The sequence below is a fragment of the Periplaneta americana genome, chromosome 5 (assembly GCF_040183065.1).
Source record: "Periplaneta americana isolate PAMFEO1 chromosome 5, P.americana_PAMFEO1_priV1, whole genome shotgun sequence".
Taxonomy (NCBI): Eukaryota; Metazoa; Arthropoda; class Insecta; order Blattodea; family Blattidae; genus Periplaneta; species Periplaneta americana.
Genome location: NC_091121.1, coordinates 194,597,535 through 194,621,133, shown reverse-complemented (window position 1 = coordinate 194,621,133; position 23,599 = coordinate 194,597,535). Strand labels below are relative to the sequence as shown.

At 35.6% G+C, this 23,599-nt stretch overlaps 1 protein-coding gene across 1 annotated transcript in view; it reads right to left on the bottom strand.

Annotated features, from left to right (window-relative positions):
* shot (dystonin-like protein short stop) overlaps positions 1-23,599 on the bottom strand; it is a gene marked incomplete at its 5' end in the record, with an annotated part of 408,663 nt that overhangs the window by 204,959 nt on the left and 180,105 nt on the right. Inside the window, 7 exon segments of the mRNA XM_069827013.1 lie at positions 6,550-6,771; positions 10,180-10,263; positions 12,695-12,845; positions 14,604-14,815; positions 17,833-18,093; positions 19,559-19,731; positions 22,589-22,763. Of these exon segments, the coding sequence (XP_069683114.1) occupies positions 6,550-6,771; positions 10,180-10,263; positions 12,695-12,845; positions 14,604-14,815; positions 17,833-18,093; positions 19,559-19,731; positions 22,589-22,763 (1,278 nt within the window).

The following is a 23,599-nucleotide window of genomic DNA, read 5'->3' as shown; positions in this document are numbered from 1 at the left end:
CGGAAATTCGGGCCACAACATCCCTGAAAATCATCGGCCTCATTCATCACCGAAATCATATTCATAACAAATCAGTATATATATATATATATATATATATATATATATATATATATATATATACAGTCGCAATATTTTCCGAAACTTCTGATGAACAAACAACTGAACCTCAGAGCAAACGATCATGGCTGGATAATGTAGGAGACGTAGAAAAATACTTCAAAAAATTATATTTTGAAATTCTGGATAATATTGTCAATCAATTTGATATGAGATTTCAGAACCTAGAGAAGTTATAATTTCTTGAATTAATAAAACCGAATCATGATAAAGAGTTCCCTGAAATTGTTTTTTCATCATTGAAATCAGTTCATGGTCAATACTTCGATTTCCCTCGTTTAAGAAATGTGTTGAGTGTGAGTAATTGCATGAGCCTTCGGATTTCAACCACAGATTAACTCGTGATATGACCAAAGATGTTAAAGCGAGTATAAATAACAGCGAAAAAAAAAATGTATTGCTGTATTGGTTGTAAATACAACTTTCTCAATGTATGTAGTTCAGACAAGTCACTAATGGAGATTGGCAGTGTCAGCAGAATTGTATTGCTGACTTAGTGCAAACAATTAAGAAGAAAAATCTGCGTCAGACTAAGAAAAAAAAACTAACTAGAAAAAACTCAATGTATTGCTTGTCAAAAAACAACTTCGTGCCTTGGTAAGAATGTCTGTAACTTAGGTTTGATAGATTTATAGGAAATGAATCCAGAAAAAAAAAAAAGTGACACTTTGAACAAGGTACTGGTATGAGATTTTAGTCTTGCATGGTGATTGCATTCAGAATAATTCTGGGTGTACAATGCAGGCTTAATATTTGTAACATTTGAAATCTGGTCACAGGTTCTATCATCAGGGTCATATTGCCCAAAATCTGAAAGACCACCTATTTTGTTTGGTCTAATATGCCTAGCTAGCCCAAACTTGGGCAATATGAGATTTCAGGCTTTCATAATTGGACTAGATAAGCATAATGCAACCAAGAAAGCACATGAACTTTTAGGTCTTGGGCAGTATGATACTGATGATGGAACTTGGATGTAGCATCGAAATATCGAAGAAGTTAGATTTTAACATACAGTTGGAATGCTAACATTCTTCTTCAGAAGGAATGTCAATCATATGTACAATTGGGTTCAAAAAGAATGGGCCGACACTTGGTAGTTTAAATGTAAAGTTTTCAAGTCAGGTTCACACGAGTAAACTCACTGCATTTGAAGGCATGCTGTCCAGTTGATTCTTTGAGTATGATCTGTCTACAATGCAGTAAGTGCTTTCAGGTGATGTAGTGTAGGGGTAAGGTTTCTGATTTTAAAGCCAGAAGTTGCAAGTTCACTTCTCGGCAGGGTTGATGTTTTTTATTGTATAGTATTATTTTATATTTTTAATGATAAGTGTTAGTGGAATTTGTTAATAAACTTGCTATGCAAGTTCTGTAAACATATTATAGCCCATCATTGGACATGATCTCGCCTGTATACAAAATTAATAGTTTATTTGCTTACTCAAAAATCAGAAGCATATCAAATACAAGAGGGCACCATCTTAATCAGAGAAGTTGAAAACCCCCTTTTCGAAGTGCCTTTGAATTGAAGATAAGGTCCAACTTTCCCAGCTCCACACTAATTTTAGACATTTTAGAGAGCTTGGCATAATGTCTCATCGAATGCTATTGTTGCTGTTTATGATGAAGACTTTTTTAAACTAATCTCACGATTTTGTTATTGTAATATTTCGCTATATTACATAGAATTCCATGAACTTCTATAATTATTGTGATAGCAAAGTCCGTTATTTTGTTTTACGTACTGATAAAAATAAGAATGCAAAGAAAACACACTTTCATGATTCAAACAAACCTTCAGCTCTTAGACCACACATTTCAGGAAAAGTATCTGAACATTTAATAGTTATTAATTTTCAAACATTACAATCCATGCAGTCTTCAGCATTCTTCTACTACAGTATAATCTTTGAGAATTAATTAAATATGTTAATCTACACTGCAATTATACGTATTATTTCTGTACTTACACAATTAAATATATCTTTAATTGGTTATTTGACAACAATGTCTCAATGCGTGCTTATCTAGTGCCAATGGAACTGATTATAGCAAGATTATATTTTGGCAACGTGCTATACCTGGAGGGCGAGCCACTGACCAATGTAAAGACTTTTAAATACCTGGGGATAACCCTGCAACAAAATGGATCGACATACACAGCCCACATCAAAGACAGAGTGGCAGGGGCAATGATCGCCATGAACGACATTCAGTACCTAACCAGGATCTCGTTGGAAAAGGCGATGAAAATCTTCATGGTTAAAATAGTGCCTATCATCACATATGGCCTCGAAATTGTCTGGCAATACCTCACTAAAAGTAACCTGAAGGACCTCGAGAAAGTGAAAGCGACATATCTGAAAAGGGTACTTGGCCTGTCCAGATTTGCACCATCCAGAATCGTCTATGAGCTAACCAGAGAACCTATGTTACTAGATCTGAAACGGGTACTTGGCCTGTCCAGATTTGCACCGTCCAGATTTGCACCATCCAGAATCGTCTATGAGCTAACCAGAGAACCTATGTTACTAGATCTGAAACGGGTACTTGGCCTGTCCAGATTTGCACCATCCAGAATCGTCTATGAGCTAACCAGAGAACCTATGTTACTAGATCTGAAACGGGTACTTGGCCTGTCCAGATTTGCACCGTCCAGATTTGCACCATCCAGAATCGTCTATGAGCTAACCAGAGAACCTATGTTACTAGATCTGAAACGGGTACTTGGCCTGTCCAGATTTGCACCATCCAGAATCGTCTATGAGTTAACCAGAGAACCTATGTTACTAGATCTGAAACGGGTACTCGGCCTGTCCAGATTTGCACCATCCAGAATCGTCTATGAGCTAACCAGAGAACCTATGTTACTAGAAGACCTACGGCTGCAATTCCTACTGCCATCAACATCAGCATACGAGGGCACTGTCCTCGAACACCGACGTAAGAAAGCAGAAATATGGGAGGAGTTCTACGTCACGGACGCCATGGCCAGAGAGGACTGGAAGCAGGCCAACTACCTACAGAGACATCTGGTGACCAGATTCGCGACCCATGGCTTCCACTTCAAAATATGCCGCAACACTAGCTTTCACGACCCGAACGAAGAGTGCATGTGTTTACTGTGTGACGAACTATGTGGAAGATACCATGTGATGGAGTGTAAAAACTGATTAGTTTCACTGACCAAGTTCTGCAGCAGTGAAAGCTAAAATAATATATTATCCTGCACATTGTGTGCACTTCCGTTATTATTATTATATTTTGGCAAGACGAATTCGAAGATCTGACGTGGAATTTACCTGACATTCGCCTTACATTTGGGGAAATCCTCAAGAAGAAACCTAACCAAATAATAAGCCCATACAGGATTTAAACTCACAACTGACCACAGCCTCAGATCACGTGTTCTACATGATACCTCGAGATTATATACCAGTGATAACATCATATTAATAACTAATAAGAAAATAACATTGATGGGTCAGCCTTGGTAGTGTAATTGGTATAGTGCTGGCATTCTACGCTCAAGGTTGCGGGTTTGATCTTGGCCCAGGTCGATGGCATTTAAGCGTGTTTAAATACGACAGGCTCATGTCAGTAGATTTACTGGCATGTAAAAGAACTCCTGCAGGACAAAATTCCAGCACATCAGCGATGCTGATATAACCTCTGCAGATGCGTCATCAAATAAACCATAATTTAACATTGATGGTGATTTTTGTAGCCATTAAAATTAAACAACTGTTTTTAGACCAGTGTAACTAATTCTATGACAATAAAATGTTGGTGAGACTATAATAACTATCATCGTGTATATGTTGGAATGATAATCTCTTTTCTAAATACATTCTCACAAATTCAAACACAATAATAATACTTACTTACTTACTGGCTTTTAAGGAACCAGGAGGTTCATTGCTGCCCTCACATAAGCCCGGCATCGGTCCCTATCCTAAGCAAGATTAATCCATTCTCTATCATCATATCCCACCCCCCTCAAATCCATTTTAATATTATCTTCCCATCTACGTCTCGGCCTCCCTAAAGGTATTTTTCCCTCCAGCCTCACAACTAACACACTATATGCATTTCTGGATTTGCCCATACGTGCTACATGCCCTCCCCATTCTTCTGTAGGGGCATGAGCATTTATAACTATGATATCGCACCATCTACCCTTAAATACTAAATACGATAACCTATCACTGATAAATTCGACCTTTTTTACTGCTGATTTTATTCTTTTACGAATAAAGAATCCTGTTCCTAATTTGTGATTATCGTTTCCTTCCCCAAAATACAACAAATAATCTCCTATTTGCCCATGTTGAATCTTTCGAACACTACTTTTTAACACTTGAAAAAAATAATTGATTAAATGGCGATCTTACTCGTGTTAATTGTGTCACAATTAACACGAGTAAGATCGCCATTTAATCAATTACTCATATTTGTGTTATGCCGTTCCCATCTAACCTAACCTCCTGTACTCCCACAAAGTCTATTCTATATCTAGCTAGTTCTTTTGCTACTAATATTACCCCTCCTGTTCTATATAGACTTGTAACATTCCAAGTACCAAATCTCATAACCTTATTACTTTGCTGTGGTCGTGCCAGAGAATCAGTCCCATTCCTAGGCTTATTGTTAGGTTTCGTAACAAGCTGTTTTTTTACGGTGATGGGTTGTTAGCCCTTCACCCAACCCCCAAGCTGGAGGACCACCCCTCATCGGCTGTCCGCTACTGCTTATTCAATATATTCACAGCTACCCTCCAACACAATAATAATATTTAGATTATTTCACTTTATAAATGACGTTTATTACATATATCCAAATTAGACAGAAAAAAATGTAGTATACTAAAAAATGCAACTGAAAATTGTAATTGTACAGTAATTATTGTACGATAGTGTTAGTTATTATGAAATACCCACTTATTGTGAAAATGAACTGTCATTAAATAGCACAGTTGGCAGATATTTGGGTCTGTCAAAACTGTTCAGCTGGGCATTTGGTTTCAACTCAAAAGTCCTTTCAGAATGTCTGCTCATCTAAAATATCCAAGCCCGAAATGTTCTCTGTCTCTCACTATTTTTTGTTACTGATAAATTATCATTTGACTGAATAGTGAGTAGAATTTAGATATATTATATTGAATTTATTACATTCGGTATTCTAGTGGCTAGAGCACTAGACTTATAATCCTGTGGATCCGAGTTCGATTCCTGGCATACCCCTCTCTTCGTAACATTACACAGAAATTAAAATGACGACTTTTTCAAGTGAACATTTGTCAAATTATTAACGATTACATTCTTTGACATTCCTTCATTCAGAAAAGAAGATTTACACTGACATATTTCTCTACAAGCTTTAATTTCTATACTTACTTACTTACTGGCTTTTAAGGAACCCAGAGGTTCATTGCCACCCTCACATAAGCCCGCCATCGGTCCCTATCCTGAGCAAGATTAATCCATTCTCTATCATCATATCCCACCTCCCTCAAATCCATTTTAATATTATCTTCCCATCTACGTCTTGGCCTCCCTAAAAGGTCTTTTTCCCTCCGGCCTCCCAACTAACACTCTATATGCATTTCTGGATTCGCCCATACGTGCTACATGTCCTGCCCATCTCAAATGTCTGGATTTAATGTTCCTAATTATGTCAGGTGAAGAATACAATGCGTGCAGTTCTGTGTTGTGTAACTTTCTCCATTCTCCTGTAACTTCATCCCTCTTAGCCCCAAATATTTTCCTAAGCACCTTATGCATTAATTTCTATGCCATGTATAATTACAATCTCTTTTTAATAAATAAATAATTTTTATGCAATTTTTACATAAGAATTTAAAATAATGTCACATTGTTTATGGAGCAAAAATTATCACACATTCTTTCCAAATGAATTGACGCAGAGATACTTAATAGAAATGAAATCCTTCCAGGTCTCTAGCAGAAAAAGCTGTAAGTCTACCACAAATGCAGAAAGAGACAGTGTGTCAAAAAGAACTTTTGGTATAATATGGTATGTATTTCGTTAACCCTTAAGCAGTTGCGCTTAACCACCCCAACCCACTTAAACCATTATTATCTCGAGTATGCCAATTCCGATTTCAAAAATGTTTATGGTTATTGTTGCCTTACCAATTCCAATAAAGGTACTGACAGTTTCAGAAGTACAGACTTACTAAATATGAAGTTACGAGCTCCGTAATATCTGACTGGGGTGTTCACAACACCCTGTGCAACAACTTAAGGGTTAAAAATCTTAAAATGGATTTTTTTTTTGCAATATCATAATACTTCTCTAAAATTCGTATGCTGAAGAAAAAAAAAGTAACAGCATTTATCAGAGACTGACTGTATTCAGAGTACTGAAGACTGAAACACTGAAAAATGTACGTATAACTGTACTCACCTGCAGCGCTGGGTCGTTGGGTGAAAGTGCTGCTATCTGCCTCAGTCGGTCATACAGAACAGCAAGCAGAGCCTGGAAGCGATGGTTCAGTATGTCCAGCTGCCTTGCCACAGTATCGGCACCACCTCCACCGCTGTTCCTCGTTCCCAGCGTGGCATCCAGGCTGGGGTGCACCTCTTCCACCAACCACGCACAGTATCGCTGCAGTCTCAAGTCGTAAATCTGTTGGGTTGGGAGGGTTAGATTAAGGGGTTAGTCTGATTAGTAATACATACGCTGCCACCCTTAATTGTAAGTTTCAAGCCCAGAAAACCACCACCAATAGCACTAATTCTTATTTTAATGCAGAGTACATCCAGTGCTTGTTTTTATATGTATACTTATTTCAACCTATAACTTTTGATGAGGGTAAATTTTACAATTAAATGTAAGTTATTCAATAAAATAATAATGATTTCTATAGAAGTTATTATTTGAAACTGTGTAAATAACAACTAAAATTTAAGAATATATTATTATTACGATGTACCGAAGTACATATGATATTTCCGTGCAGAAATTCTGCATCATCATATGATGATGGATGAATGGAACAGAGAAAAATTCTTTCTGGCACTGGGATTTGAACCCGGGTTTTCAGCTCTATGTGCTGACGCTCTATCCACTAAGCCACACCGGTTTCCCATACCGGTGTCGGATTGAATCCTCTCAGTTTAAGTTCCACTTCATGGGTTCCCTCTAGTGGCCTGCCCTCATGCACTGCGTCATAGATGTATGACAATGGCACAATGTCCACACATGTGCAGAGGTGCACTCGTTATGAGTGACTAAGTGGCCGGGATCCTACGGGATAAGCGCCGTCTTAAATCACTAAGTGATTATATTATTACGATGTACCGAAGTGATATTTCTATACAGAGGGAACCCATGAGGTGGAACTTAAACTCAGAGGATACAATCCGACACCGAGATGGGAATCCAGTGTGGCTTAGTGGATAGAGCATCAGCATATAGAGCTTAAAACCCGGGTTCAAATCCCGGTGCCAGAGAGAATTTTTCTCTGTTCCACTCATCCATCATCATATAAAATTTAAGAAGGTAAATATTCAATACTCAGGTTAAGAAATTTTAATTATAATGACAACCAAGTCATTTCGACAAGAAAAAAAATATAATTCTTCTTAGTGCATCTTGTAAATACACAAGAATTTTATTAATCTTATAAACGAAAAGCAAATAACTTTTTCATAAACAGAAAAATATTAAATTCTTTATTTTGTGTCCTAAGACAGGTCTGAACCTCACAAGTGACACCAAGAAAGCACCACTTATGAGGAAACTAAACAAGGAGATAACTGGGTAGGGTAGCCAGTTCCCATCCCTCTACATTATATACATCGCTGACTAGCTGCATATTACACCAGTATTTTCATGTATGAAATAAATTTGCATTTCTAAATGATTGATGCACTTCATAAAACTGCGTAATACCACAATCGAATAGACAAAAGGCATAACTGCATTCAAGATGTTAAACGCGTATATGAATAAAAATTAAGAATAATTGTTATCCTCTTATAATATGTTTCAGTAATCACAAAGCGTTTATTGTGAATATCCCTCTTTTGTAATGAACAGATATCTCTCTTTCCTTATAGACTCATCTTTTAGAATTTATCTGTATAACAACGTTTATCTCCTATGTGTAATGTGTAAAAATTCTGTTTTAACATGCTTCTTTTATATTTGTAGTACTTCCACCAATATCAAACTACATTCACCATCTACATTCTGACATCACAATCACCACTCAATATACTTCAAATTGTAACAACGAAGCAATGTACAAGCTGAATGGTACACCAAACCCAGTGACGTAACAAGCAGGTGACAAAGAGCAACTGGATACTCAGCATGTAAGCATTAGTATTGCATTCATGCTGTCGTAAAAACTTAATAAAATGAAGCTATGTTTCGATTAGAAATTTGTTATACTGAAATTATCAATTACCACAAAGATGTGTTTAAACTGGACAAAAAAAAAAATTACAATTCAATATTCAAATTAGAATTCTTACACATAGTACAGCAAAACGAGATTTCATTGATATACCGTACTATACAATTTATTTTTTCTCTGTTTTTTACTGAACAAATATTTTGTACTTTGATTAGTGTTTCATATACTGGTATGTACATTTGAAGTAGAGCGTAAAAAAGATTCAAATGTAACAACATGTAGTTGCCAGTTGCCCTTCCATTGCTCGAGTGAAGTGTATAAAAATAATCATCCAGTATTTACTCAATATAATTTCCAGGCAAACATAACCTAAAACAATCATTTACATATTACGGTACGTTTTTCTCTTACAGAAAATATGTTATTACACCTAAGATTTAAAAACAATGCGTACCTGTTTTCATGTGAAACAGATATAAAAATTTGTTCCGACTACATTTATGAAAGTACTGAAAAGTGAAATAAAATTTCGTGCTAGTGTCTAGGAAATTAGAGTTTATTAACTGCTCAACATATATTCCATATTCTGTTATTTAATGATACTGTATCAACTGCATAGTTATCTAGCAAAAAACTACAAAGATTCAATATTAAAATTAGATTTAAATTTTAGATCTAATCATTCTGCAAGCTAGCTTTTACAATTAGGAATCTTCAAATTTCTCGCAAAATGCTAAGATTTCCCTGATTGTAGTATTACAGACAAATTCAATCTTACAACCTTGAAGATACGTCTGCAAAGCAAGAAACTATGGCAAGAAATGACAGTAAATTTTATTTTGACCATGTTCATTCAGGTCCCATGTTGTAAATTTAAAACATAAGAACCAAAACTGTACTTTTCCTTTAAAATAAGCTTATTTGATCTTGCTAACCTCTGTTCTACTGATGAACATAAAAGTCGACAGTAGACTACAAAGAGTAAGGACTGCTCAATCTAAGAAATAACTTCGTTATTACTCCTGAATTACAGTTTTACTGTAAGGATAAACATAGAAAAGTGTTCACTCACTATGCCACAGCATACCGCAGCTACGAATAAAAAAAATGCAATCTACAATCTAAAAGAAGTGAATAGTTCGTATATATATCTGGTAAACTTGATTGAGACCTATACTTCCATCTTTCACAAAAAGGAGTAAATACTGCATGACAGATACATATCACGTTAGGTTTCCAAATTCAATTGAGATCTTCAAACTGAAACATGTGAAAATAATTACGACTCAATGGAATTTAGAAAAATCTATAAAAATCACTAACATAAGTAAGTGTGTACAGTGCACATAAGTGTGTGTAAAAGAAATCTCAGTGCAAGTGAATTACCAAGATGACTGTAAGATTTTTAAAAATGTTGTGTCAATTCAAATTAATTCGAGGTTATTGATTAATTTAGATTAATGATTAACTGTTATTCAGTTAAAATTTAATTGTAATCAAGTTTAGGATTTTAGCCAATGCAAAAATTTGGTTTTACTACAGGAATAAGATTTTTTTTTAAATATTCACAATATTTACATTTCACATAGAGAACAGGCATACAACATACTCTCACATCACATTCATACGAACTTACCTAAATATGTTTTAGTAACATAACATCATCTTACCTTTGCTTCCCGAATAAATCGTCCTCCAACAACATTCACCTGTTCAATGGCCTGGGTCTTCTCTAGCACACTGTTATACAGGGCCTGAAAGCAAAAATCAGATTAATTCGTTTAATTTATTTAATTAATTATTTTGTAATAGTTATGTCAATGGTCACCTACTGTGTGCGAACATTCAGTTAACATACTTTGTATATTTGAGTCAATGTTCTCTCTGTGATCTGAGTAGTCAAAGATTTCAAATATTATTTCATATTATTATGATATACCGAAGTACATATGATATTCTCGTGCAGGAATTCTGCATTATCATATGATGAAGGATGGATGGAACCGAGAAAAATTCTCTCTGACACCAGGACTCGAACCCGGGTTTTCAGCTCTACACACTGATGCTTTATCCACTAAGCGACATTGGATTCCACCCCTCACTTTAAGTTCTACCTCTCAGTTTTTCCTTCGGTGGCCTACCCTCATGTACTGTGTCACAGATTATGTGACAGTGGTACAACTTGTCTGACCTCTTTTTTTTTTTTCTATTGAATTCAAGAGATATTATTTGCTTTTCTTTATGATTAAGTTTCCGTGCTTAAATTGATGAATTAATGTCTTCAGATCATATGTCTGACTATAATATTTATTTTAAATTTCTGAATGTACCGGTATAAGAATTTATATTATCTCATTTGAGGAATGGTCTGCAAGCATTGTAACGTTTCTTTTGTAACACCCTGTACTAATGTGTTAGAAGTCTGCAGGTGTTCAGGCCACCACTTGGAGATGTACCGGTACAAATAACATACTGCACAACAATACAGATAAAAGAAAAGTGATCCTGATATAATGTGTAAACTTAAAGATGAGATAAAATAGAATAATTAGAATTTACATTTCATAGGATACCTTCGGAAGGTAAGCTTCATATAAAGAGGTTTCTGTTAGCACTGTTATGTAGTGTTATTGATGTATGCATGTTTTTCTGTATGAGAGAGAAAAAAAGGGAGATTGTTTTAAGTTATGCCATACCCTATTATAATTTGTAGTAAACCTACAGTTCAAGCCCTATACAACTCGTCCGAAACATCGCGGATATGGATGTAACACTGTAAGAAACATGCCCCCCGAAAACACCTTTATTAAATGATCATATTCCGATATACTGTACCACGGTCAAGCTATAACGGGGGGAGGAGGTAAATGATATCTCCCATAAGCCTGTTCTTTGGGGGATTCTATGGTTTTGCTTTGCCCCCCTCCCCCCCACCCAAGAAAATGGTTCTCTCTCCGCCTATGTGTCCAACGCACTATGTACAGAGGTGCACTCATTACGAGTGACCAAGTGGCTGGGATTCGATAGGATGAATGCCATTCTATCCATCCTTCATCATACGATAACGCATAATTCCTGCACAAAAATATCATATGTACTTTGGTACATTATAATAATATGATATGCATAAGTAATCACTTAGTAATTCAAGATGGCGCTCATCCCGTCGGATCCCGGCCACTTAATCACTCGTAATGAGTGCACCTCTGTATACATAGTGCGTTGGACATTGTGCCACTGTTACATAATCTGTGACAAAGTATATGAGGGTAGGCCACCGAAGGGAAAACTGAGAGGTAGAACATAAACTGAGGGGATTCGATCTGGCATCGGAACTGGAATCCGGTGTGGCTTAGTGGATAAAGTGTCAGCACATAGAGCTGAAAACCCAGGTTCGAGTTCCGGTGCCAGAGAGAATTTTTCACTGTTCTATCCATCCTTCATCAAAGATTTCAACTTGTGTATCCCCACTCCCATCAACATAGCTTATGTTGAATGTACATATTTGGGGGAGGGGGAAATGAGGATAACGAGTGTATGTTATCTACACCGAAAAGAAGCGTTTTGTTGCTGAAATTAGGGTGACCAATTTTTACAGATTTCCTGGTAACTCGTATTTGAGCTAATATTTTTGGATCCTCCTGGCTCCCATATTGATCTTCTAATCCTGCCATACTTTTCTTCATCAGTCATAATAGCTAATTTTTTTATCTACTCTGATAATAATACCCGCCAAATATGTTTAAATGTAAACCGACATTAATATCAATAGGTTATGTTAGTAGGTACCAATTAATACAATTTTGTTCCAGAGATCCTGTAACATTTGGTGTAACTGTATGCACGTATGATTGTACAGATTTCTTTTTTCAATTTGTATAGCAAGATAAAAAATGTAATGTTCTGCAGAAACCTGTTGACAATTGTAAATAAGTTTAAAATAAGAAAGATGCATATTTTAAAATATTATTGCAATTACTCAATTATTTCTATCTTTTCTCAGTTCCATACAAGTGTGTTTGTTTGTGGGTTTCCTATAGCAAGCTATACACATTTTAAGCTCATGCTGAGGAACTTCTACTTGTAATGCAATATGTCTGCAATACTAGTAGGTTGTTTTATTATTTTAAGTAATACTTTTTATAAGTATTTTTTATGAAGTGCAAATACAATACAGGTACTCACTCTGGTTGGTTCCAGCTGTTCCTTTGCATTCACTCCAATGGGAGCAAGATTGTTTAACTTTCCGTAGCTTTCATCCACCCAGGACACTTCTGTTTGGTATGAGTTGGTGTAAGTCTGAAGGAGGCCATATGCTGCTTCACAGCTGCGAAGTCTGTAAACAAAAATTAGGACATTACCACACTATTTTCGAATATCTAAACATGTAACAATACCAAAATCTACCAATAGATAAGTGACTGAGTTAACCATATAAAATCTAAAGGTATACAATATAGTACTTCGATAGGAGAATTAAATTAGAAATTAATAACATATATCGAGGAAGAACAAAGATTAACTGAAGTTCTGTAACACATAATGTACACACAGAAGAAAAATTTCAATGACAAAATTCAACCAAAATGAGAGCAAGATGTATGCAGTATAATAGACCGTAGTATTGGCCCAAATCCAATACTATGTTTTTGCATAAAAACATCTACTGTCATCCTCTGAAGATTTAGTGCTGAGAGGAATGCGGTTCCGACTAGTCTAGCACGGTACTGGAGTGGGAGGGAACAGTGACAGCGGGGGTCTGGAAGAAAGTAAATATCATACTGAAAACATCCGCCCAATTTACGAAAGCAGTATGCCTATTAGTTTTCTAACGTATTTTTGGCGAGAGAGAGATACAACCATTCGTACCTACGTGTTCAGAGAAGGAAAGTATTGTAGAAAATTTTATTTATTTATTTGTTTAAGTTATTTACTTATTTATTATTTATTTATTTATTATTCATTTATTTATTTACTACTTATTTATTATTTATTTTGGTGAAGTTAAGGCCATCACACCACCAGAAATACAAATACAATAAAATAAATAAAAAGAAAAATCATAATACAACTACAATAATATAAATGAAAAGAAGAATCATACTATAAAATTTAGTGATTAGTAGAATTGAATTAAATTTGTAAAGTAATCAATTTAAATATACTGTACTGCTGAACTCACTTGAGAAGTGTAACTACTTAATTTTCTATTTTAAGATATCACCAACAAATTATTTTCGCATGACATTATAGGAATGTGTTTTTCACGATACCAATCACACATATTCTAAAATTCCAATAGAATAAAACCAAAAATTCTCCACAGCATGTTTCCTTAAAAATGACTTGTAACGGTGAAATATTTAATGAGTAATTCATATAATATTAACATAGCTAACATTAGGGAGAAGACTGAAGACTGCATATTTTTGGACGATTAATACTTCCCACTCCGCTCGGCTCGGCTTGGCTGTAGCAACAAAAGAATCTACCTGCAACCCCCCGCACCGATGGCAAGAATACCTCAGGTCCCAGCACTAAACTCGTCGGAGGAAGACAGTATGTCAAAGCCGTACTCTTATTACAATCGTAGCCTAGCTCTTTCCAGTCTTAAGAGAAGTCTACATTTTAGGGCATGCAGAGCGCTACCACGTGTAATTCTAAAATGAAAAATCCTTCCTAAGGAGCAATATCTCGAGTTTGAAAGGAGAATGGGATGAATGAGGAATTGGTGGCTGGCTGGCTTGCTTAAGTTGTGTGGGAATGACAAGGTATTTTGCTAAGAAAAAAACACACCCTCCAGCACATCCTGAACTCTCAACTCAATTTCAAAACACACACTCTTTTTGACACAATCATGAACACACCCCACCACAACAGGAAAACAGAATATAGTGCGGGATCTTCACTAGGCTTCAGACAATGAAGAATATCACTTCGAAACAATGAGCCAGGTAAATTCTTCATATTAATACAGTAAGGAAGTTATAAAGTTAATCAGTGTCAAAAATGTAATAAATTCCCAATGTTCCAAATTATGAATAAGACTTAGCAGTAACTATGAAGAAAGCTTATACTATTAAGTGCGTTGTACCTGTCAACAAGTTGTCCACACACATTGCCCCAGCGGCTGGTTAGTCGACCGACGTCTCCCTCCAATCTTTCTAGATCTGAGTGTGGACCACGATGTGTCGGGCGAGATTTTTCTACAAGTCGCCGTGCATTATGTACGTCTTCAGTAAGTTGGTCGATCACTACTTGCTGTTGGGATACAGAGTTCTGAAGATTTAACAGGTCTTCATGCACCTAAAAACAAACAAAATTATGAAAGGAAATATCATAAAAATTTGTCAGACAATGTGCCTAACGAAATATATAAATGAAAATAATCACTGATGAATGTGTTGGACAATTCATGACTACTTTACTGTGTTAATATAAGACTGACTAGTTTTGACGTGGTTTTTTCATCACCCTCTCAATCTCAATCCTGACTAGAATTCAGAGGATGACGAAAAATCCACGTCAAAACTATAGTCAGTCAGGTAATTTACCGAAAAATCCACGTCGAAACTATAGTCAGTCACGTAATTTACCGAAAAATCCACGTCGAAACTATAGTCAGTCAGGTAATTTACCGAAAAATCAACGTCGAAACTATAGTCAGTCATGTAATTTACCGAAAAATCCAAGTCGAAACTATAGTCGGTCACGTAATTTACCGAAAAATCCACGTCGACACTATAGTCAGTCACGTAGTTTACCGAAAAATCCACGTCGAAACTATAGTCGGTCACGTAATTTACCGAAAAATCCACGTCGAAACTATAGTCGGTCGCATAATTTACCGAAAAATCCACGTCGAAACTATAGTCGATCACGTAATTTACCGAAAAATCCACGTCGACACTATAGTCAGTCACGTAGTTTACCGAAAAATCCACGTCGAAACTATAGTCGGTCACGTAATTTACCGAAAAATCCACGTCGAAACTATAGTCGGTCGCATAATTTACCGAAAAATCCACGTCGAAACAATAGTCACTCACATAATTTACCGAAAAATCCACGTCGAAACTATAGTCAGTCACTAATTTAGCGCAAAATCCACGTCGAAACTATAGTCAGTCAGGTAATTTACCGAAAAATCCTCGTCGAAACTATAGTCAGTCACGTAATTTACCGAAAAATCCACGTCGAAACTATAGTCAGTCACGTAATTTACCGAAAAATCCACGTCGAAACTATAGTCGGTCACGTAATTTACCGAAAAATCCAAGTCGAAACTATAGTCAGTCATGTAATTTACCGAAAAATCCACGTCGAAACTAGACAGTCATGTAATTTACTGAAAAATCCACGTCGAAACTATAGTCAGTCACGTATTTTAGCGAAAAATCCACGTCGAAACTATAGTCAGTCACGTAATTTACCGAAAAATCCACGTCAAAACTATAGTCGGTCACGTAATTTACCGAAAAATCCAAGTCGAAACTATAGTCAGTCACGTAATTTACCGAAAAATCCACGTCGAAACTATAGTCGGTCACGTAATTTACCGAAAAATCCACGTCGAAACTATAGTCAGTCACGTAATTTACCACTAAGTGTTACAAGAGTGTATCCAAGAATGAAGAAAATATTCAATCTGATAGTACAACACATAAATAAGATAAACGTTTAAAGAAATCCGTTCATCCTGTGAAATGACAATGAAGTTTTGTTTTATTTTTTACATGAATTGTGTTACAAAACATTCTGCTTCAATCTTCGTAACATTAAACAAATATTCAAAAGTAAATAAACTTAGTAATAGAAATATTACTGGTACCAATATTCTAACGAAACTCAACATTTCTCACTTTGGTCATGTTTACATCATCCCCTCGGTGAAAAACTCAATTAAATGTAAATTTAACTACATCTAAAGATGAAGGATGGGTGAAACAGAGAAAAATTCTCTTCGGCACCAGGATTCAAACCCGAGTTTTCAGCTCTACGTGCTGATGCTTTATCCATTAGGACTCCGCCCACTTAGTCAATCGTAATGAGTGCACCTCTGTACAGGGTGTGTTGGATATTATGCCACTGTCACACATCTGTGACAGTGCATGAGGGTTGGCCACTAAAGGGAAACTATGAGGTGGAACTTAAACTGAGAGGATTCAATCCAGCATCGGAACTGGAATTTGGTGTGGCTTAGTGAATAAAGAGTCAGCACATAGAGCTGAAAACCCAGGTTCGAGTCCCGGTGCCAGAGAGAATTTTTCTCCACTCCAGCCATCCTTCATTGTATGGTAATGCAGAATTTCTGCATGGAAATATCATATTACTTCGGTACATCACAATAATACACCTAAAGAAGTCGAAGTTTCAAATATTAAATTCTCTCCTTATTTAAAAACACTATTTTTTATGGTGATAATTGTTTGGTCTGGGCAATTAATGGAACTTAAAATGAATTCAAAGCTTTAAAACCATACCTCGTATATTTTTTATAAAAGTAAAATATTTAGGCCTATACATCTTGATTACACAACTTTTAACACCATATCACTTTGGAATATAAAGTACCAGTATATAATTATACTAATTGATTAACTAGTGGACTTACTCGTGTTAATTATGGAAGTTTGTGTGGCTTACAGCTGTTTCAGTGCTTCACGCACCATTCTCAGAGCCTATTAGATCTCGGCGTCATCTCAAACTTCTCTGCCTGTTATGTGGGTGTGTTTGATTCTTGAAAGGTGTTGAAGAGTGGAGTCAAACAGTGTGTGTGTACTGAAATTGATCTGTGTGTTGAGAATTTGATTGGGGTGTTTTTTAGTGTCTCGTTTAGTGTCTAGTGTTTAGATCAAATTCTCAACACACAGATCAATTTCAGTACACACACACTATTTGACTCCACTCTTCAACACCTTTCAACAATGAAACACACCCACATAACAGGCAGAGAAGTTCGAGATGACGCCGAGAGCTAGTAGGCTCTGAGGATGGTGCGTGAAGCACTGAAACAGCTGTAAGCAGCACAAACTTACATAATTAACACAAGTCCGCTAGTTAATCAATTAATTATATCAAGTGTTAAAAGTAGTGTACGCAAGATTCAAAATGGATAATTATATTCTTTCACGTGTTAAGTAGTCAACAACATAACCTAATTAATTAATTATATTCTGAAAATGTTTATGTTTACATTCTTATTTATGTGTATTTATAAAACTCTTATTTTATTGGCTTGTAAATGTTATGTTAATGAATCACTTTCACTTTACCACATTGTAAAATCATACACACGAATAAGATACTGGTACTGTACTTACAACTTGCAATGCTTCCACTTCAGATGGCAACTCCTCGTAAGATGCAAGCTTCAATTCGAAGTCTGAGACAACTGTTGTAGCTTCTTCCAGACCGGTGAGCACAATCTCTACACATTTTAACCTCTCGATATAGAGGTGAGATGAGCTCCATAGCTGGTTCCACTTGCTTAGGCACTTGTCTAACTTTGTCTGCATGGCTGGGGTCTTACGTGCCACGCTACGGAATGTAGCCTGTACGTCTTCAACTTCTGGTCCAAGTGCCTGTAACAGTAGCCACCATATAAATAAACAATCACTCTGTATTTGATCATACTTCACTCATGCGTATATGGAATATAACAAAATTCTTTCCAGATACATTCTGAACTCTCGTTTCATTTTCAGTCATTCAGCAAATAATAAATTTATTTACGATTTACACATTAAAATCCAGTAGATATTAATAAAGATTCTTATCGTGGTTTCCTTTGAAGGGGAAGTAAAGATGGGAATCCCATGTCGTAGATGTACAGTATATAAACGGTCTTACTAATAAAAACTCTATATACAGACGTTTAACTGTCTTATACTTATACAATGAGTAGCTCGTTTATAAGTCATGTGTAAATTCCTTACTAATAATCACTACATACGTCGTGTATAACAGTATAACTGTTACACAGCTACGTCATAGTTTCGTCATTACTTCGTTACGAAAGGTAATAGAATATCTGAGGTTCTCTATTGCATCCGGTAGAGCGCTCTAGTGTGGCGTGTTAAATATCGATAGTACAACTGGCTCTAATCGATCACCACACTACATTTTGGTCAAAGAGTACAAGCTACAGCAATATTATTCTAATTATTCTGTGCTCTTTGGTTTGTTCTTCTGTGGTTACAAGGTAACCATCATCATAAAATGACAGTCGATACGAACAGCTGTTAGAGGGGCGGCCATTTTTTTGCTATATACAACGCTTAAACAAGGGGTTTCGTGTATATAACTACTGCAAAGCAATTCCCATTGTATAGTTACAGCCTGTTTATACGTCCATAGCTTGTTCACGGTTTATTAGTAACGTTTTCTGTCTCAACTCTGCATAAGTCTTGTATAAAAACTATACACGGTTTATTAGTAAGACTGAAAGTAGATTGTCTCCATTACTAAATATGGGGTTCCAGCACAATTTACTGGGCTCTTCTCACCAACATTAAAATTCAGCTCTGCTAGTGATTACCCTAACAACAGAATAATGAGTTCCACCGTACATGTGATTCCAAATTGAAAATTAAATTTGTTATACAGTTGTGCTCAACTATAAACAGTACTGTTCAACAACTCTTCGTTTTCACTCTAAATGTTGTTTTTAATGTTAAGACAAGAAGTGAAATTTTGTAGATTAGACTTTTAATTATGTTCCCAATATTCTCTATCAGACGCCTCCATAATCATCATGGTGATATCTGTTACAAAGAGCTGAGAAAGAAGTAATACTGGTCTTGGACACAGAATTTCACCTTTATTCATCTTTATTGAAGAACAAAGGAAACTCCTAATGCAATAAATCTCTACATTGGTCCAATGATTTTACATTCTCATCCAAAGGAAGCAGCATTTAGGGATTATTTTTGCCTAAAATCTAGTGTTTTCAGGTAACACTGAACCTAACCAGAGGGAAGCACAATAATCACTAGATCACAGAGAAGGTCTTGCTAAAAATCTTGTCAACATGCTTAAGTCACTCACCTGCAGTCTCGTTTCAAATTCCTTATGCTCAATGACCAAATGTTCCAATGAGTCAAGGTCGCGTGGGAGGGAGGCAGCAGTACGAGCGGCAAGGGTACGTTCAGCTTCATCCAGTGAAGCTTGGAGTGATGTGATCTGTTCATTAAAGTTCCGGCTTGCATTCTTGCTCTCCTCTGAAATTACATACATATTCTAAATTAGCAATGTGAGTGAATGTCATTTAATTTTTAACGTCACACTTAAACTATATAGGCTGTTTAGAGGTGAGGAAATGATCCTGCCATGTTGAAAGATGTAAAAAAAATGGTAAGAGAAACCAAAGTGCTCAGAGAAAACATGCCTCCAGCTGTTTATCAATTACATACCGTATTTACTCGAATATAATGCGCACCTCATTTTTAAAAGCTTGAAATAAAAAAAAAAACGTTTATTGGCGAATGTAATGTGCAGCTGCAAAGCTGGTGCGAAACTTAATTTCACTTTACCCATCTACCTATCTAAGGTCTCCTTGATATACTACAGGCTGTAGCCACCTCATTAGCTTTACCGGTACTTCTATATGCGTCACTAGTTGCAAGGAGTCCATTTTTCCTCCTTTCCTCTATCAATTTGAAAACCTCTACCTCAGGTTGCCTTCCTCTTAGTGAGCCGGTGAACTACTTCCTCGTTGCTTTAGAAGCAAATATCGCCATCCTGTATTAACGCCATAAGTGAATGTTGCTCTCTGCTACAATGAATATAGTAAAATTTTAACTCTTCCTTCTATTTAAATTTTGGGCTCCATTCTAAATATTAAATAATATAGAGTTAAGATCAAGAAATAACATTAGATATAGACATGATATCGATACCCACAGATTAGACTGAAAAAAACTCAAAATTACTATTAAAATATCGACACAAAGGTGTACAATTCATTACCAGATAAATTTAAGAAAATGGTCTCTATAAATATGGAAATGTATTGCAAAAAATTTTTCATCATGAATTGCATAATTATACGATGTAAGAGTAATGGAACGGAGAAAAATTCTCTCCGGCGCCGGGATTTGAACCCGGGTTTTCAGCTCTACTTCTGATGCTTTATCCACTAAGCCACACCGGATACCACCCCAGCGTCGGACAGAATCGTCTCAGATTAAGCTCCAACTCTTGGGTTCCCTCTAGTGGCCGCCCTCTGCACTACGTCACAGATGTCTATGAACGTAGGACCGAAGTCCATACATGTGCTGAGGTGCACTCAGGAGTGACTAGTTGGCCGGGATAACATATATGCATAATTATAATTGAGTACAAATAAAAAATATCTCATGCAATATAAATGAAATAATTATACAATGAGAAATATATTAATTATTATTGTATTTTCTATTATATTTGTGTTTTATATGTTTAATGCATTTATTACAATAGATTGTCTTTATTCTTTCGGTGTTATTATACATATTGTATATGAAACCCTAAGAAAAAATTTCACTTAAACAATCGATTAAAAAATATACTGCAAAAAAAAATGACTAAGCCAATTACAATATTTTGTTTAATGGCTGCTCTATATCTTAAATACCTAAATATCTTTAAAAATTCTCTTGCAGCATACCTGTTTTCATGGTTTTCAACATAAAGTATAACCTTTCATTTGAAGCTTGCTTCGATACCCTTCACTTTTTGTCTTCCTTCTCCTGATCAAGTACAACTCATTATGAAGTTTTCACTGTATTAACAATAATGCCTACAAAAATACGGAAGTGCGCGAAGTGAGGAACATTGAGAGACGACAAGTAACAGAGTAACCCGAACAGATCCAAAGCACATACAGAACTTAACCAGAATGATAAGCAGAATTGTCGAGTTTGCATACGAATCTAGTGTGCCATTGAATCTAATGTGTACCCCGATTTGGGAACTAAATTCAGCTGAAAAAAGTGCGCATTAGATTCGAGTAAATACGGTATATTACAACATCTGCCATAGATTGAATGACTGTCATTTTGCAGAAGAGTCCTCACTAACTGTACGAGATGTAGTTGGACCTACATATTTGTGAAATGAGGACAAATTATCATCACCACTTCTGAGGTACATGGAATTAAATCTACCTAAAAGGCAAATATATTTGTATGTTATTAAAGTGGACAGAAGACAACTGAAGTGAAGCTCTTTCACTTTGAATTTAGCATTAACAGGAAATGATGAGATCAGCACAATCCTTTAACAGCCTTTAATCTATGGGAAAGACCTGGTAATCAGTATTTAATAGAGGCCTGAGTGATCCTGGTGTCCTTTGAAAGCAATGATGTGATGAAAAATCCAGCCTCACCTCAACTTGAACTCAGACTCTTCCAACTCATAGTTATTATTCTATAAAGAGAGCCAATTCGACTTTAAATCTACCTTAACCTGAAAAAAATATATACCTGTTTAGCAGTGGCGTATACTGGTTAAAGGGTTTGGGCTACCGCTGACCCTATTATTACACAAAATATATCTAACAATTACTTTAATTTTAATTACTATGGTAAAACTAATAATACAAAATTATTACATTATGTTATATTATAAACTTTTTCTTTTGTAATTTCCTTGGGCTACCGCCAGTAGCCCCGGTAGCCCGCAAAATACGCCCCTGCTGTTTAGGAGGAAATTTAGCCCCGCTAATATTATGCCTAGGTTCCAAACAACACTTAAAGGAGCAGTGATTACATACACGCTGTACACATGTTATCTTCAACTTACATCTTGCCATTCCACTTAACGAGCAATGTAATTTAATTACATATAGTATTTTTATCAAACTCTGAAAAAACGATATCCAAAAATCAAAGTAAACGAAAACTGTGTATGTCTAGATGAAATTTGCACCAGCACACGCATTTAGATACCCAAGAATAATTCTTGCTATACTAATAATTACGTTGCTTGGTTTCATGGATACAGAATTTAGAAATAATAACCCATCATTACAAATTCATTTTCTCTTTCAGAAATTATGTATTCTTTCACAGAAAAACCGAGAGACTTAAACATTACCTTCAGCTCTCGCACGTCTTTCAAAGTCATCAAACAGTCTGTTCACTTCTTCCATTTCTCTACGTAGGCGTCTTAGTTGAGGATCTGCTGGATCTCCTTCTTGCAACAGCTTTTCAGCATCTTCATTCAGAGCTTTGCGGATGGCATTACGTTGTTCTTGTCCCATTGCCAGGAACTATAAATTCAAACACAAGACAATAATTAATAATAATAATAATAATAATAATAATAATAATAATAATAATAATAATAATACAAAGTGACTAATTATAATTCATATTATTAATACTTAATACTTCGAAATTCAATTCGAACAATTAATTTTGTTAGTCTACTAAAAACTCAACGTACTTAATATTATGTTCATAACAATTCATTCGCAATGGGTTTAGATTACAATATTATGAAGGAATTTGTAGATTCTTACATTTTAAATTTCTGATACTTTATATCTGAATTGTCTCTCTCTTTTCAATGTTTTGAAAGAAAATAAAATATGTATAATTTTTCAAGTGTCGGCTTTTATGGCCCAATTAAATGCATACGAAGTCAAGAAGTATTCAGGCAGATATGGGGGAAAAGTTTTTGCGGCATATGCCTCTACTTCATAAAAAATTCTATGAAGCATTTTGCCTTTCTCTTAAGTCTACAGGAAGCAATGGATATTATAATATCTCTAAAATTTGCGCAAACGCAAATGACTTTCTGTCTAAGAAAGTTTCCATTCCCCTACGCATTCCTTTTATGTTTATATAAAGGAATTTTCAAGAACCTTGTCAACATACACCTCTTACGAATAAATGTAAAAAGCCATAACCTGTTGTATACCAAAATTTCAAAATATCTTCGACGTGCTACATTAAAATACTAATTTGATTTACAAAGACAGCTATATTATTCAATATCTACTAATAGAATTAGAAGATGCACTATCTTGTATGTCAATATTATACAGAGTGATCCATTATGCATGCAAGGGAGCAACAAAAGTTATCTCTTGTCCACAACTGA